Here is a 14,644-nt window from a genome sequence, read left to right as displayed (position 1 = left end):
ATTGGATCCACTGAAGCAACCGCTATTGGGACTAAAAGGAACGTCAAGCTAGAGCTAAACAAACATTGTACTTCCGGTTAGCGATGATGCTCAAACTATTCTAGGAAACCGAAAAGGAAATTACGAGTTGTAAGAGATAAAAGCTAACAATTATGATTAGGTCCTTTATGTACAATAAAACTGTTAATGTTCGTGAAATGCAGAATTTAGTGATGGGCCCGAACGTCATAGTGTGCCATCAACTCTTTGTGATGTCATTGTCGATTCATTGAGGTCTCATTGTATTTATTCCTGCTTGGTGTCATTGACAAGGAATGCTGTGAATAACACAACTTAGAATAAATTCACTTTGGGTTTTACTGTCAATTTGAAATTCAATCTTAACATTACAGCACAAACAAACATCGGGACGCTGGTTTTTTGTAATAACTTGGAAAGGAACTGGCTTTACTTTGACAGGAGGACAACGCTGTTCTGGTTAATTCCTTCGTCTAACTTGATGACAAATACAATGCAACATTCAACGCAGCCTCTCCAATCCCAGGCCCGCCCACTTTGCTCCACGCACTGGACTCTGATTGGTCCACGTGAGATGAGTGACGTCGTGAAACGACCTCTGTCTTTATCTAATTGGTCCACGTCCAGATAGTAGGCGTGCATGAAGTGACGACATTTCCAGGTAAAGTTCTAAAAACTGCATGCACCCTAAATTAAAGTTGTTCATCGTTTTATAAAAACAAAGGAAACACGACTAAGACCCTTGTAAGCAGGGAATTTATATTCCGAAATCCACACATTTTCTCCGCAAAAATAAAAAAAAGGGCTTTCAAAATGCCAAATTCATATAAACAGCAAGGACTCCGTGATTTCTTAATATTTAAAAGGCAAGAAGGGACAAGTCGCTAACATTTTTTTAAGATGCCTATAATTAAAAGACTGCGCATGACAAAGGTTTGTGCAAATAAATGTTTTTTGCAGCAAGACGTATTTAAAAATACAACATAGTCCTCCCATAATATGTCAGACCCAGCAGAGTTGTATGTAGTGATACACGGACTTTGAAATGACAATCACGGTGCATATTATCTTTTTTCATATGACATTAAATGCTTTAGATTTTAAGGATAAATGGGGAAAAAAACTGCAGTCCATACCTTTCACAAGGCTTTTGAATTGTAAACAAAGCAACTGTATTAAGAAAATACACAAAAGGGTTACAGTTATTAGATTTTAATCATTTAGATTGACAGACATAATTCAATAGTAAACAATGACTGAGCAATTATTAAGAGTTTTGTGTGCAAGATTACATTACAAGGGACTACCACAGCAAAATTCAAAGTGAAATTCAGTATGTGTTTGACGCAAGTATGACATTTATTTAACACACCCTCATTGAAACTTATACCAGTGAGGTCCGACACAAGTAAGACAACAGGATACCGCTTATCCTGTGTATCATCAAATGTGGTGAACAACCTGGCCTGATGCAACAGAGACACAAAGTTGCTTCTCGGATTGGATCCAGACCACCAGCGGGCTTATCTAACAGTTCCTCTTGGTGTGGATGAGAAGGTCTCTCTGCAGGTTGACTTCTAGATTCCCAACAGGTTTGCTGCCGGGTGGGTCGGTGACCAGAGTTAGTTTGTTAAATACTCCTCGACCAAAATAGTCAGCCACAATGGAGAATCCATCATTAGAGCTTCTTAACTGCAACAATAAAAACAACAAAAAAAAAACAATTATTTGGTTCTGATACGTGCCTGGCAGTTGACACACACATTCCAGTAATAAGGATTACGGCAAAGCCAAGAGTGACAAGGAAGCAAAAGTTGAACACACACCCTTTATTATAGTCTAGGGCATTGTTACCTGTCTGTTGAAGTGGTCATGCAGGTCACGTTTCTGGTCCTGGGCACGCAGCATGTCCATGACCTTGCGGTTCTCTGGGGTGCATGTTGGGCATTCAGCCTCACTCTCAGCATAGCTTTCAAAGCAGTGTTGATGGAAGGAGTGGCTGCACAGGAAATGAACAGAGGGTAGCTCCAGGGGGCTGTTGCACATGTTACACTTGGTCTTCTGGAATATCTTGGCACTGTGAGGAAATATGAGAGCAAATTCAATTTCTTGAGGAAATCCCAAACATTGGGGTAGTAACAATAGTAACAAAAAATTAAGACAGATCTACTCGACAAGACATAGAAGTGAGAAAGATAAGAGATGTATCCTGCCTTAATTGTTTCATCGACAGAGGCCTGACTATATCAATATTATTACTTGGACTGCTCCTGTTTCCCTTAATGAAGAGGCACCTACCTTTTTAATCTGCATTTTACAGTGTTGCATAAACAAATCAGCCCTAATCAAAATTGCAGACGATACTTTATACTCCAAGTTTCATTTACTTTTACAACTGACGCTGTTAGTTTCAGTGATTTTTGCACAGGAAGGAAGGCCAGTTTCCCCCTCCTTCCTGTTTTGATCTGCTAATTCATTCAGTAAAACATTCATTTACTCAGCCCAGACTTTTTAAAATGAACTAATGAGTTAGGTCGCTTTGTGTGATGTGGGTTTAAGGATACATTTTACAGTAAAGTGGTTTTAGAAGGTGGACTGACACATTTGTAATATATCTTTAAGCCATGATTAATTTCATCGGGTAAATAATTACCTTTAATTCCAATTTAGAACAAAGAATCCATAATCCAAAGGATTAAAATCTGAGTTGTTCACACAACCCACCTTGTCTTGAGCTCCTGGATCTCTGAGCGGAGATGTGCAGTTTCCTCCCGGTACTGACGGATTTTACGTTCATCATCCTCAATCTGCTGGCTCTCTCTCTGAAGCTTGTTTATGAGGTAGTCTTTTATGACAGAGAGAGTGGCTGTAGAGTTGTGTGCCAGAGTCTGCACAACTATAGTCACCCCCCGCCCCCCCAAAAAAATGAAAGTTATGTTGTGCAAACTAAACTCCTTTTACATGCAAAGTCATCAAAGAGAATGAAAAACACTCTTACAAATTCTATGGAGACTTCTTTAAAATAAAAAAAGTGAGGATTATGGAAATGAGGACATGAGGGAAACCAAATCTCCGCATGCTAACCAAGTAATGGAGGCATCAGGTTGTTCTGGTCGATGTGATGCAGAACCTCGCTGATGTAGGCCTTGCAGTCTTCTTCTTTTCGGGCAAAATATCCAAGTGCTTGCTCCCAGAGGCATCCCTCCTGATCTCCATAGCGTTTACAGGCCTCAACCACTTTTCCGTATACCTCATTCTGCATGTGGTAGTGCATTATCTGTTGGTACCTGCAAAGAAAATTAAGTCTCATAAATATCTGTTTGTGTTTGGACTAAGTTCCCTTATTAAGTTCAAACCAACCATGCTGAGGAGGGGAAATGCAGTTACAAATGGACCTCCATACTTGTATAATGATCAAAGTGACACTGCTAGACAGCCGTGGAGGTCTTGAGTAATTGCAGGAACCCTTATAAACAAATTCTCATGTTTAAAAACCCCAAATATGATTTCAGGTGGATCCGCACATCACTACCATCAACTGCATTCAACAGATTTGGGAGGACAGGAATAAAACCAAGACTAATCACATGACAGCGAAGGAATACTTTTGGGTGCACAGGCCTATGTCCATACCCTTGTGTTTGTTTATTTTCTTGAGGAGGACCTAAATCAATTAATGACATTTCCTCTTTTCTTGCTGCCTCAGTTAATTAAAATAACCTTCTTTCAGAAACAGATGCATTAATCTAACCACAAGCAATCTGTCTAAAGAGTTGCTCTTTCCCCCCTAAGCCCCGCTTTCCATGGATGTGGTAAATGCATATAAACCTTTTCAGCACACAGACAAGACATAAACATCACTGCTTGTAAAATATTTCAAATGTGTTTGAGATAATCCATTTCTAATGTAATTTCTGGACTATAAGACGCTCCTTTTTTCACACAGCGATTTAAACAATGATGCGGCCAAATTATGGATTTTTTGGGCTAACAAGCTTCATGCGGACACCCAAGAAGACGACTTGAATCATTTTAGTGCGGAGGAGGAAGACCAAGATAGCAATCAGCTGGAGTAGGACAAAGTGGGGATAGAAAATGGATGGATGGCTGGACTTTCCCTTGCGTTATTTATTATTCATCTTTTTCATGAGCCGTGTTACAGCTACTGTTTGGAAAAAAAGCATTTCCAGTACATAGTTGTGGATGTCATCGGTATGTATTTAGATTAAAGTTAAAAAAAATGTTTCTGTCTTAATATCTCATGTTATAGCTCGGACATCTGCGGTATATAGACAAGTGTGGCCTATATATGAACATATATATGTATTTTTTTTTTATTTTCAGCCGGTGCGGCTTATATTCAGGTGCGCTCAATAATCAGGAAAGTACAGTTATTATTTTAGAAAGAATGATCAAGATCCTGTAATCACTGATCTCATCTGTTCACCAGTTTACACCAGTGTGAAATTAGCTGGCCAGGATCTGTATGTAACATAAAAACCATATATGCTGGAAAGGTGCAATAAACAACCTTAAAGAGGAGCAATTACTACATAGGGGGTGTGAGCAATGGCAGAAGTGCAGCAATGTTTTGATGTGCTTCAATGCATTCACTTACAGTTTTCCTTTCTCATAAAGGTAGAGGACTCCTTCTTTAAAATTGTGCATCTGGCAGAGGACCAAGGCCTTATCGAACACAGTGTTGTCACTCCTCAACAACGACAAAGCTTCCCCTTGCAGGACCTTTTTTCTCTGCCAGAAAAGAAAAAAATAGCATGTCTGAAACATAATTTTTAAGCGTTTCCATTTTCTTCCAGCTCAGGAAAGCCGAATTCAAACTGTATTAACATACAAATTTACAATTCAATCGTCTATAGAGTGATGACCGTTTTATTTGTTGCTCTGACCTCCGGGTCCTGTTCATGTGCCCAATCTTGCAGTCGAAGCTCCAGCAGTGTATCATAAACACCCTGGGGGGAGCGAGAGTCCACCTCGATCATATGCTCCAGGTAGGCTTTCAGTTCCCGAGGGTTGTTGGCGAAAATTGGAATGAATTCCTCAGAGTTAGCCTGAAACAAATACAAACAAAAGGCAGCAAAAACAATGAGTATTATAAGTAGAGGTGTTCATGTTTTGAATGCATAATACTTGCTACTAAATAATTTATCGAAACAGAGACTATCTATGTTTTTATCATTGTAGTTGACTAAATGAGCAGAAAATAGAACATATTTTTTTATTTTGTTGGTTAATGTTCTTCCTTTCTCATTTTTAAAAAAATAATTTTTTGAATTATTTTTGGAATTACACGGGCAACTTTTAATTTTGGTTTAGAGTGGAAGTTGTTTATTTTTTACCAATTCAATCCTTTGAAAATCAAGATGTTACATTATATATTCACAAAATTATAAAGATTGTACATTTAAAGTACGATATCAAAAACTTCACGATTACTTGTCAGGAGAGATACAGTTAAAGGATCGAGGATTTCACCCTGTTCAATAATTATAATGTTAAATAACATCAGGCACAGGTGGAGCCCAACTTACATGATTTTGTCTTCAACTTCTTACACACAGAAACATAAAAAGAATAATTATATTAAATACAGGAAGTAAACCGGCACAAAGACCTTATTGACGTGACTCCTCTCTTGATTGTCTTTTTCACCAGTGTCTCCACTGGGTTGGTAGTTGGTACACAAGCCCTTCAGAAGCATTGTGGTGCCTTCAGGAACGTGATGCATCAGTGTCTTGCCATACCGCTTCATGTTGCTCTCAGCTTGTTCAAAAGGAAGGCGTCCAATATAACGAAGCCCTTCCTCATAGTTCTATTTTTGGAGAGAAAGAGGCAAAACTCACTGTGAGCAGAGGTGCTGGATGTAAAGAGGGGAAACCAACTCAAAAATTTCTATTATTTCAGAAATATTACAAAATGATCATATTCCCATGTCTAACCCTATATTAAGATGTGCCCTGCTTGATATCAGTAAAAGTTCTCTTAATTCTAAAGGTCCATTTGATATGGTATATGCAGGCATCTGATCACTTTGTCCATATTCAGATGACCTGGACAACGTGTGATCACACCGTTTTATTTCCGTTTGAAAAATGCAACTTGGGCCTGCCTTCTCATCTAATGTTATCAGTTCAGGCTGAATTTCTCTATTGCAGTTCCATTTTTGGTCTGGGTGGACTGTAATGATAAAACATTTTATTTGCGTATAGATTGGGAGAAAAAAGATACAATCAGGATTAAGTAATGGTAACATAATTAACTGCCGGATGCACACAGTTGTGATAGCGTCAATCAGAAAGTATCTTCATGCCACAGTAAGGCCTCAGACATGTCTTTGAGACTGGACCAAGTATCCTTGCCATGGTTCACCTTTCAGCTATGAGTACCTTTCTAATATGCAATAAAATCCTAAAATTATCCAGGCACTGCCCTGAAGGGATGCAAGTCTGGAAGCAAATGCCCACTCAGTTGGATCAAACATTAAATGGTCTGGTAGATTCACAGCAGAGAACAAGTCTGACTGATGAGTTCAACTTCAAACTGGATAAAATCTGCTGCTGGATATGGGATGTTTATTTAAAAAAGAAAAAAAAAAAGATCAAGACATAAAACTTATCTAGCGGAGGAAATTATGAGATTGTGACAGTGTAGTGAGGCTCGATAATTAAGAATAAGAATAAGAATAAGAATAAGAACAACTTTATCTATCCCGAAGGAAATTGTTGTGCCAGAGTTTCAAGTAAAACATAACAATAATAAATAATAGTAGGAAATTGTATAAACAGAATTGTATAACACAATAAGAAATAAAATAGAAATATAAAGTGTCAAAGTAACAAGTCAAGGCTATAAACTGTCTTAAGTACAAAGATTTTGAGATTCCCTGTGGCTGAAGGGAGAGGAATTGAAAAGTCTGATAGCCTCAGGTAGGAAAGACCTCCTGTGGCGTTCAGTGGAGCTCCTTGGTGGTATCAGTAATTGAAAGAGATTTTGGGGATGGCAAGAAAGATTTATTATTAAACTACATCTCTGTTGCTGTAACTGCAGCACTTAACTTCTGAATAAATTGCAATTTATACAATTTGAAAACAATGATGTAATAATAAATTAATTGCATGCTGTGGAACGGTTAAAAAAATGATGCAGAAAAATGTATTGCTACAATCCAGTTAATTGTAATGCCCCCTTAAAACGCAAGACGGTGCAATGGTTCTCTCAGTCTGCTTTACCAACCTGTTGTTTATCTAAAGGTTTGCTGATTTAAATGAATAGGTGTATAAACTGTATCACATTGAGTTTGAAATATTCTGAAAACAGTTTTAATTGTCCACTCTGCCCTGCAAAAAAGATACCTGAGTAAATCAATTTAATTAAAATAAAATAAAATAAAATAAAATCTAAAATGCACACCATTTCATGATATGTTGCAATCCATTCTGGAAAACATTAGGTGAGCAACCAGGAACGTCAGACACAGTTAAAGAAAATAAAGATTTTTTTTTCATGAAGACGGCATTAATTAAAAAAAATCTTTTGATTTGTAACTATTATTTGTCAAAATTAGCATTTTGAGCTGTGAGCTTTCTCTCATCTATTAAGCTACATCTTGAGCTGATTAAAATTTTTACCCAATAATGGCTTCTTAAGTGTCTTGAGGTCTCTGAAATTCAAATAGTGTTCAATGCGATGCAACATATAATTAAACATCTTAATGAAGGTACGGTACACAAAAAAAGCAAATAGAAAAGCCTGGTACATAAATCTACATTTATTGTCCGCATAAACGCTTGTGCTTGCTTGGGGTTTCTTACCTTGAGGTCTTCCAGTTGGATCTTCAGGTACCACTCATGGTGCATGTGCTTCTCGGCCAAAAACACAGCATGGCTGTGGTAGCCAGCCTGCCGAAGGACCTTAATGGCGATCTCAACATCAAAGTGAACCTCACTTTCGCTGCTCTGTTGAAAACAAAGGAGACAGAAGGATTGTCTGTTTTTTTAGTAAAGCATCTTCGAAACTAAATGAAGTCAATAGATCTCTGATCCAATCCATAAAAAAACCCTGAATGGACCATGAAGCTCCCTTTTTCCTTTTTCACCTTGATGAACTCCTCCAGCTTGGAGCTGTCTTTCAACTTGGTGTAGCAGTTCAAGAGCAGAGTTGTGTGGTCTGCGTTGGCCAGTGACTGCCGATGGAGGGCCTGCAGATACGCGGTCAGGTTGTGAATCCTCTGCGCGTCCAGAAATTTTCTGATGACGTAAGACGGCTCAAGTTTGCCGATGGTGCTGTGGGAAAATGCAAGAATTAATAATTAGTAGACTATTGCAAATGACTAACAGTCATCTCTTAAACCATTTAATCAAAACAATTTTTTTAACTCTGGTTTTATTTGTCTGTTTTTCAGCACATTGGGAAGTACAACTAATTGAGAGTATTTTTTTAATTTATTTATTTTAATAATCTCAAATGACACAAGCCAATGTTTTTTTTTTTATTTTCCCCTAATATATTAACATTCTGTATGATTATTGTTGGAATACTCAAAAGTAGAATTTTATTAAGGCCGTTTTAATTTCATGGTCAAGCTCCATTCTGTGTTGTAGGTGTGAATAAAAAAATCTAAATGGATAAGTATTTAAAGGTCAATGTATTTCACTGCATTAAAAGGAAGCCCCAACGCTAAGTTTGGTGAATATCTCCTCTGCCTTTGCACAATCGAGGAAGCACCCTGACGAACCACAACCATGAAATACAAGACTCTCCTTGTCAAAGATAAAGATGAAGAAAACGCTGCAAAGTAACAAGCCACGCATATACCGGATATATTGTTGTATGGCGCCATCATGGTCTCCCTTGAGGTAGAGGTGATCACCGTACTGCCTGAAGATCTCTGACAGTCCATCACTGTCCAGGTGCTGACTCTTTGCCAGATTTATGGCCATCACAAACAGATTCTTCTTGAATAGCATCTTCAAAGAAAGACAAGTGATTGACAACACTATCATTACTACAGCTAATACAACTACTACTACTACTACTCACACCCTACCCTAGGGATACTAACGCTCACTTAGTTGATTAATAAAAACATGTATTCTATTTGAAACAGACTTCATTTATGTTGACCACTTAAGACAACTGACCATTCAAAGTGCTTTACAAAACAGGCACTTTACCCATCATCACACACGTCCATATAGTGTCTGCAAGAGTCAACTTACTAGCACATTCACACTGATGCTGTACCATTATTGTATTGAGCAACTAATGAATGAAGAAACTAGCCTGTGTAAAATGTTTTTAGCTTTAACCTTTACTTGTGAAGGCCACTGACAGGTGTTGCCAGATAAATCAGGACTCTATCAAATCTCACCTCTAGTTTGGTCTGTGTGTCCTTCTCCTGAAGAACAAACATTTTACCATCTCTGGTGAGGATGTAGAAAGAGCCCCACTCTGCCACCACATCGATTACATCATCAAAAGAGGCACTATAGGCAATGAATTTGTTGTCCAGGTCATAGATGGTCAGAACCTGCTTGTCTGATGGAGAGCTCTCCCTGCTACCAAAGGCTGTCCTGTGAGGAAAATCAACACAGTAGTTGTAATAAAATTTCCATAGAGGATTTCCATCGAGGACTCTATCCACAGAGGATACACAGTTTATACTTGAACTAAGCTTCCACCGATCTTAGGGAAGTTCAACATTAGATTTCTGCTACTCTCGATTATTGTAACTTCATTTAGTTTATTCTGAATTGTCCTTACTTGTTAGGTGATTTGGCGTCCCTTATCAGTAAAAAAAGATATCCTCTATGCCAATGGGCCAGCAATTTGTTTCCGTCGAAGGCAAAACAGGGACCTCGCTCATCAGGCTGGTATAGGTAGACACATTCGTCACCAGCCACAATGAACTGGGAGTCTTGGGAGGGATCTGCAAGGGACGAGCAGCGCAGCGCACAGCCGTGTGTATCCAGCTCCACTTTTGGATACTCTTTGATGGACAAAGTGTAGCACTGAGCAAAAACATGAAAAAAGTACAACTGTAGCTATTAAAGCACAAAAAAAGGGAGGAAATCTAAGTCCAGTTCCCAAGACAAGAAGATTTTGACAAGAATGTAGCAATTAAAGTGGTGTGGTAAACTAAACTGAACATCTTTCAGTTAAAGAAAATATATTTGGTTTATGCAATATTTTTAAAGATAAAATTTCAAGCCTGTTTCAATGCATCCTGCTAGGTGCCAACAAATACAAAATGATCTCGACAAAATGGCATATACAGTACATGAATGCATGACAGCTGTCAGACTTACATAGACTTTCTCCAGAGTGGCAACAAACAGATGTATGACTTTCGCAGCTTGACGAAAGGCAAGGCCTGTTACTGGGATGGTCCCCTCGTGCAAAGTCAGAGTTTTACTATGACGATCTCTGGTGATGTCACCTTTGGTTAAAACCACACTGCCATCTGTGAAACCTATCATGAAGTATAGCATACATAACTGCCAGGAATTAAAAAAATCTCCATGGTCCAGCAGTGATCATTGCAAGCAAAGGTCAGATAGTAAACTTATCTCACCAATGGCCATGAAGTTGAGATTCTCATGGACACTGAGGCAGGACACTTCTGTCGGTTTGTTGCCTGGAATTGCAGGAAAAATCCTTGTGCACAAAGGATTTCCACTGTCTCTCTTGTCCAGATTCCAAACCTTGACCTATTGAATAACAACAGTTCTCTTATCCATCACAAATGACACAACTGTTCTGTGATTTAGGAATATCTGCACACTTACCAAAGGATTTATTCCATGCTCATCCTGTCCCACAGTGACAAGGATACTGTGCTGCTTTAACTGATAGAGATGTGTAACACGCAACTTATAGGCCTGAAACGATGCCAACTGCAGGGAACGTGTCAACAGCCAGATTTTGCCATCCATATGTAACATTATTATGGTTAAGGACATTTACATACAGCTGAAGCAAGAGGGATGAGCATAAAGATTAACTCTTGCAGTAAGTGACTCTTAACTTGCAATTATTTACTGAAACAATAACAGACAAAACAAATGTTTGAGCAGAGAAGTTTTGGAAAATGTGAAATAATTAAAATAGTGCGACAGTTAAATTTCATCAGACATCATAAGCTCTGTGCATTAGCAGCAGGAGCAAAGTCAATGAGCAGCTACATCATGCACAAATGTGGCTGCAGCTCAGTAGCAACTATATTATCAAGTTTATGCAGGATTAATTGGGAATGTTTTCTGATTTAATCTTAATCGAATAAAATCAGGAGGTGTTTGGATAACTACATTTACAGATATCCAGTGATTATCTAATGCATGACTATTTCACATTTAGCCCATTCAAATGTCATGTTTAGTCCTTTCGTTTTAATCAATGCAAGCACTAACAAAACAATGTAAATCAACTTCAAACACAAGACAGCTTTTTCAACACATTTCAATGAAAATATGGCTGTTTGCAAGATACTGCGGTACCCGGAAACCCCAATTGTAACTGATTATATATATCGTTGATCCACTAAATAAGCAAATGCGGATCTCCTTTTGGCTGTGCACATAATCGGCCTTAAATTGATCGTTTCTCAAACGGAGTTTGGCATGACGCGACACAAATATCCAGGGTAGGAGAGCAATGTTGTAAATCTCCGATTCAAGTTACAGATCATTAGGTCGATGTAGTGTCTTGGCAGAGTTTTCACTTCTTTAAACAGAAAAATAGAATGCAGCAGAATTAAACGAACGGAACGACAATTCCGCTATTGTGGCTAGCTTAGTAACGTCAGGACCTTAATCGAGCTAACTCAGCTAACTCATGCTGTCAAAAGGATATCTCCAAGCACGATGTGACCGCGCCCGGAGTCACAGGCCGTTATTCCCGGAGGAAGGGCAAAATTTGTGACATTATCCGTCGGGTCCTTCACAGTGTCTTTATCAAAAAAGACAAATTTTCTCCACTGTAGAAATGCTGCCATTTTTGTTTTGGTGCTCAGGATACCGGAAGCTTTGCGAGTCATATGACACTCTGGTCACGTGACACTATAGTCACATGTCTGCAGTCGTTTGAGCAAAGCTGGACACGTACATTATTTGTCATTTTTCATTTAATGCTTTTCCATATGTATATATATATATATATATATATATATATATATGTGGACATAATATATATGGGGACATAAAAGAGGCATAGCTGCACAAGTACATGACACCTTGGTGCACGATGCAGACAGGGATGCATGCATAGATGTAATGTACATATACTCAGATGACTAGTGCAGTCACCTGTAGTGAGAATGGACTAGAGGTCTCAAGATCAGGGTGGAAGACGCCTCCAAAGTGATCAAGAATGACTGAGATGAGGTTCTGTGTGACCTCTAGCTGCAGACGGACAAATTGGTATTCATTTGTTCATTTTTAAAATAATTCTTTCAATCAGCACAATATGCCCAAGTCTGACACAAAATTCATTTTATTTACATCTGGCCCCATACCATTCCCACAAGAAGTTTCCAACCTTCAATGTCAGAGAGTTTATGCCCCCATCCTTGTCCAAAGGTTTATTATGTGGAGAAACCGTAGCTCACATTTGCAATATTATTAACAGAAGAGCAAATTGATAATTTGTGTCTTCATACATAATAAGTCATTGTGTCACAATATTGTGGTTAAGTGTAACTGGGCTTATTAACACTTTCAATCAAAGGTAATTACTTGCAGAATAGTAATCTCAGAATTTATTTCAACAGTGAAACATCAATAGAAACCCAGGGGGCCTTTTCTCTCAGCGCAAACAGTTAGACTGGGGGTGCACGCCCCTGTTACAACAACTAACGGTGAGGTTAGTGTCACACATCAAACACAACATTGTACAACTATTCAACAATAAAGTTCTCAATCACAGTCCCACGAGGAGCTCCCAACAGTTATCGTCACTCGCAAAGGATTTTGGGGTTCCGCCGGCCAGTCTCCCAGCCACACGCTATAATATTCAGGGCTATTCTGTTTTGCTTGGCCCTGTTTTTGTCATCTTGGATTGGTGAAATAGAGTAGAAAATCCAGATATTACCAGAACCATTAGATTTTCTAGTTCCCGAGCAACTGAGAATCTGTTTTGTGTTTATTGTCTCTCCTGGCAAAGAGAAAGCTGAATCCCCTTTTTCACTGTTGACTCTCAATTAGAAAATCTGCTATGCTCTTATTTGTTTATCCATGTATGGTGGTGAGTATAATAAGTGGCATTGTAGGCCAGGTTTGGCAAAACCGTCATCCAAGTGAATAGCTTAGCAAGGAAAAAGCACCAGCACATCCACATTGTGATGCCACAAATATTCAAGCCCAGTCACTTTCAAGTGAAAAAATTAGGTCAGGGAGGACGTGCAGGAGCCCTCGCTGTCCCGGGCTTGGGTTTCAGGATATGATAGATGGTTGGGTTGGTGTGTAATTGACCCGGACAATGCCGGTGCCTCTCATGCAATAACCATAGTAGGACAACAATGATGATAGCTAGCAGGGACGAGGTGCAGACCTTTCCCATCAAGCCATTCATTAGCATCAGATTATCCCAAGTGTGACCTTGATTTACCCCGGTATTTGCTGCATTTGCCCCTTTGAGTTTGCAGAACATGCAGCCCCAGATCAAATACCCCATGCCTCTCTCTCTCACACACGCACACACACACACACACACAAGCATAAGTGTGGAGGAATTGTTGGCTGCACTCACTGATGATGAACACATTTCAGAACCCTTTAGCTTGGACCACAATCCCCAAGTTACAATGGCCTGCTTTCATATCCTGCTGCTTCATGTTTACAGTTTTCTGTAAAAGCTCAGTTTTATGTGATTGTAAAACTCAAGTAACAGGACACATCTGTAGAACAACACCGCATCTCATCTTCATGCTGCCCTGTGACAGTGAGTACAACTTGAGCAATATTTGTAAGTTACTTCTCAAACACAATTTTGAAATTGGCTGAGAACATTCCTGCTTTCTCTTTTGAGTTCATTGATGATGTGTGTTCATATCTTTCTGTAAAAACAGCAATAGGGGGTCCCTGCTCCTCTCTCCATCAGTTTGGGGTTCCATAGTGTGAAAAACTTTGAAGAACCCTGATAATTTCCCACACCTTGCTTAAGAGCTCTCCTCTAGTAACAAGATCTGACTTGGCCAGCTCTTAATCTTAATCTTAATCACTTGGAATCTGATCTTGGTTTGAGACAATAGGTCACGCCATTCACCCAGAAATGTATCATCACTTGCAGAAAAGTTTGAGACAGTTCTTTTCATGACCTTCTATGTATCGTAAATCCGAAGTCTGCTACATGATATCATCATGTCTGTGTATATATTTAAGGTAGCGTGTCATATAATGGGAGGGTTTTCTAAGATGTCATATTTTGGGGTGCCAAGGAAAATGATCAGTTATACCAACGACAATCATACATAAAACCGGAAAGATTGTTATTGTGACCTTCTCTGCAGTTTCTGCGCAGGTTGCATTTTTTTTTTGAAATTATGCAGGGATGCATGATGTTAATAACCATGTTGTCGTACTTGTAAGTGTGCAGGTAGTTAAGTGGTCAATGA

General features: G+C 38.9%; 1 protein-coding gene across 1 annotated transcript; it reads right to left on the bottom strand.

Annotated features, from left to right (window-relative positions):
- Positions 1 to 1,213: 1,213 nt before the first annotated feature.
- vps11 (VPS11 core subunit of CORVET and HOPS complexes) lies at positions 1,214 to 12,063 on the bottom strand. Its single transcript, XM_086160500.1, has 16 exons — positions 11,887 to 12,063; positions 10,824 to 10,972; positions 10,610 to 10,745; positions 10,344 to 10,507; positions 9,799 to 10,046; positions 9,407 to 9,608; positions 8,851 to 9,002; positions 8,132 to 8,318; positions 7,848 to 7,991; positions 5,651 to 5,848; positions 4,926 to 5,087; positions 4,637 to 4,770; positions 3,103 to 3,305; positions 2,743 to 2,914; positions 1,873 to 2,095; positions 1,214 to 1,710 (listed from the first exon to the last, which is right to left on the bottom strand). Exons 1-16 carry the CDS (start codon positions 12,026 to 12,028, stop codon positions 1,546 to 1,548), a joined length of 2,781 nt encoding a protein of 926 aa, XP_086016626.1. The 5' UTR covers positions 12,029 to 12,063; the 3' UTR covers positions 1,214 to 1,545.
- Positions 12,064 to 14,644: the final 2,581 nt, after the last annotated feature.

The sequence above is a fragment of the Fistularia commersonii genome, chromosome 15 (genome assembly GCF_037954325.1).
Source record: "Fistularia commersonii isolate RoL2024-O1a breed Wild chromosome 15, RoL_Fcom_v1.0, whole genome shotgun sequence".
Lineage (NCBI taxonomy): Eukaryota > Metazoa > Chordata > Actinopteri > Syngnathiformes > Fistulariidae > Fistularia > Fistularia commersonii.
Note: the sequence above shows the minus strand (reverse complement) of the source record. Positions and strands in the feature narration are given on the sequence as shown.

Excerpts from the sequence above, each read along its gene's own strand:
- vps11 (XM_086160500.1), bottom strand. The coding sequence starts at position 12,028 with ATGGCAGCATTTCTACAGTGGAGAAAATTTGTCTTTTTTGATAAAGAC. Across the intron at positions 5,849-7,847 it reads TCCAACTGGAAGACCTCAAG|AACTATGAGGAAGGGCTTCG; the intron begins GTAAGAAACCCC and ends CTCCAAAAATAG. Across the intron at positions 4,771-4,925 it reads CACATGAACAGGACCCGGAG|AGAAAAAAGGTCCTGCAAGG; the intron begins GTCAGAGCAACA and ends CTTTTCTGGCAG.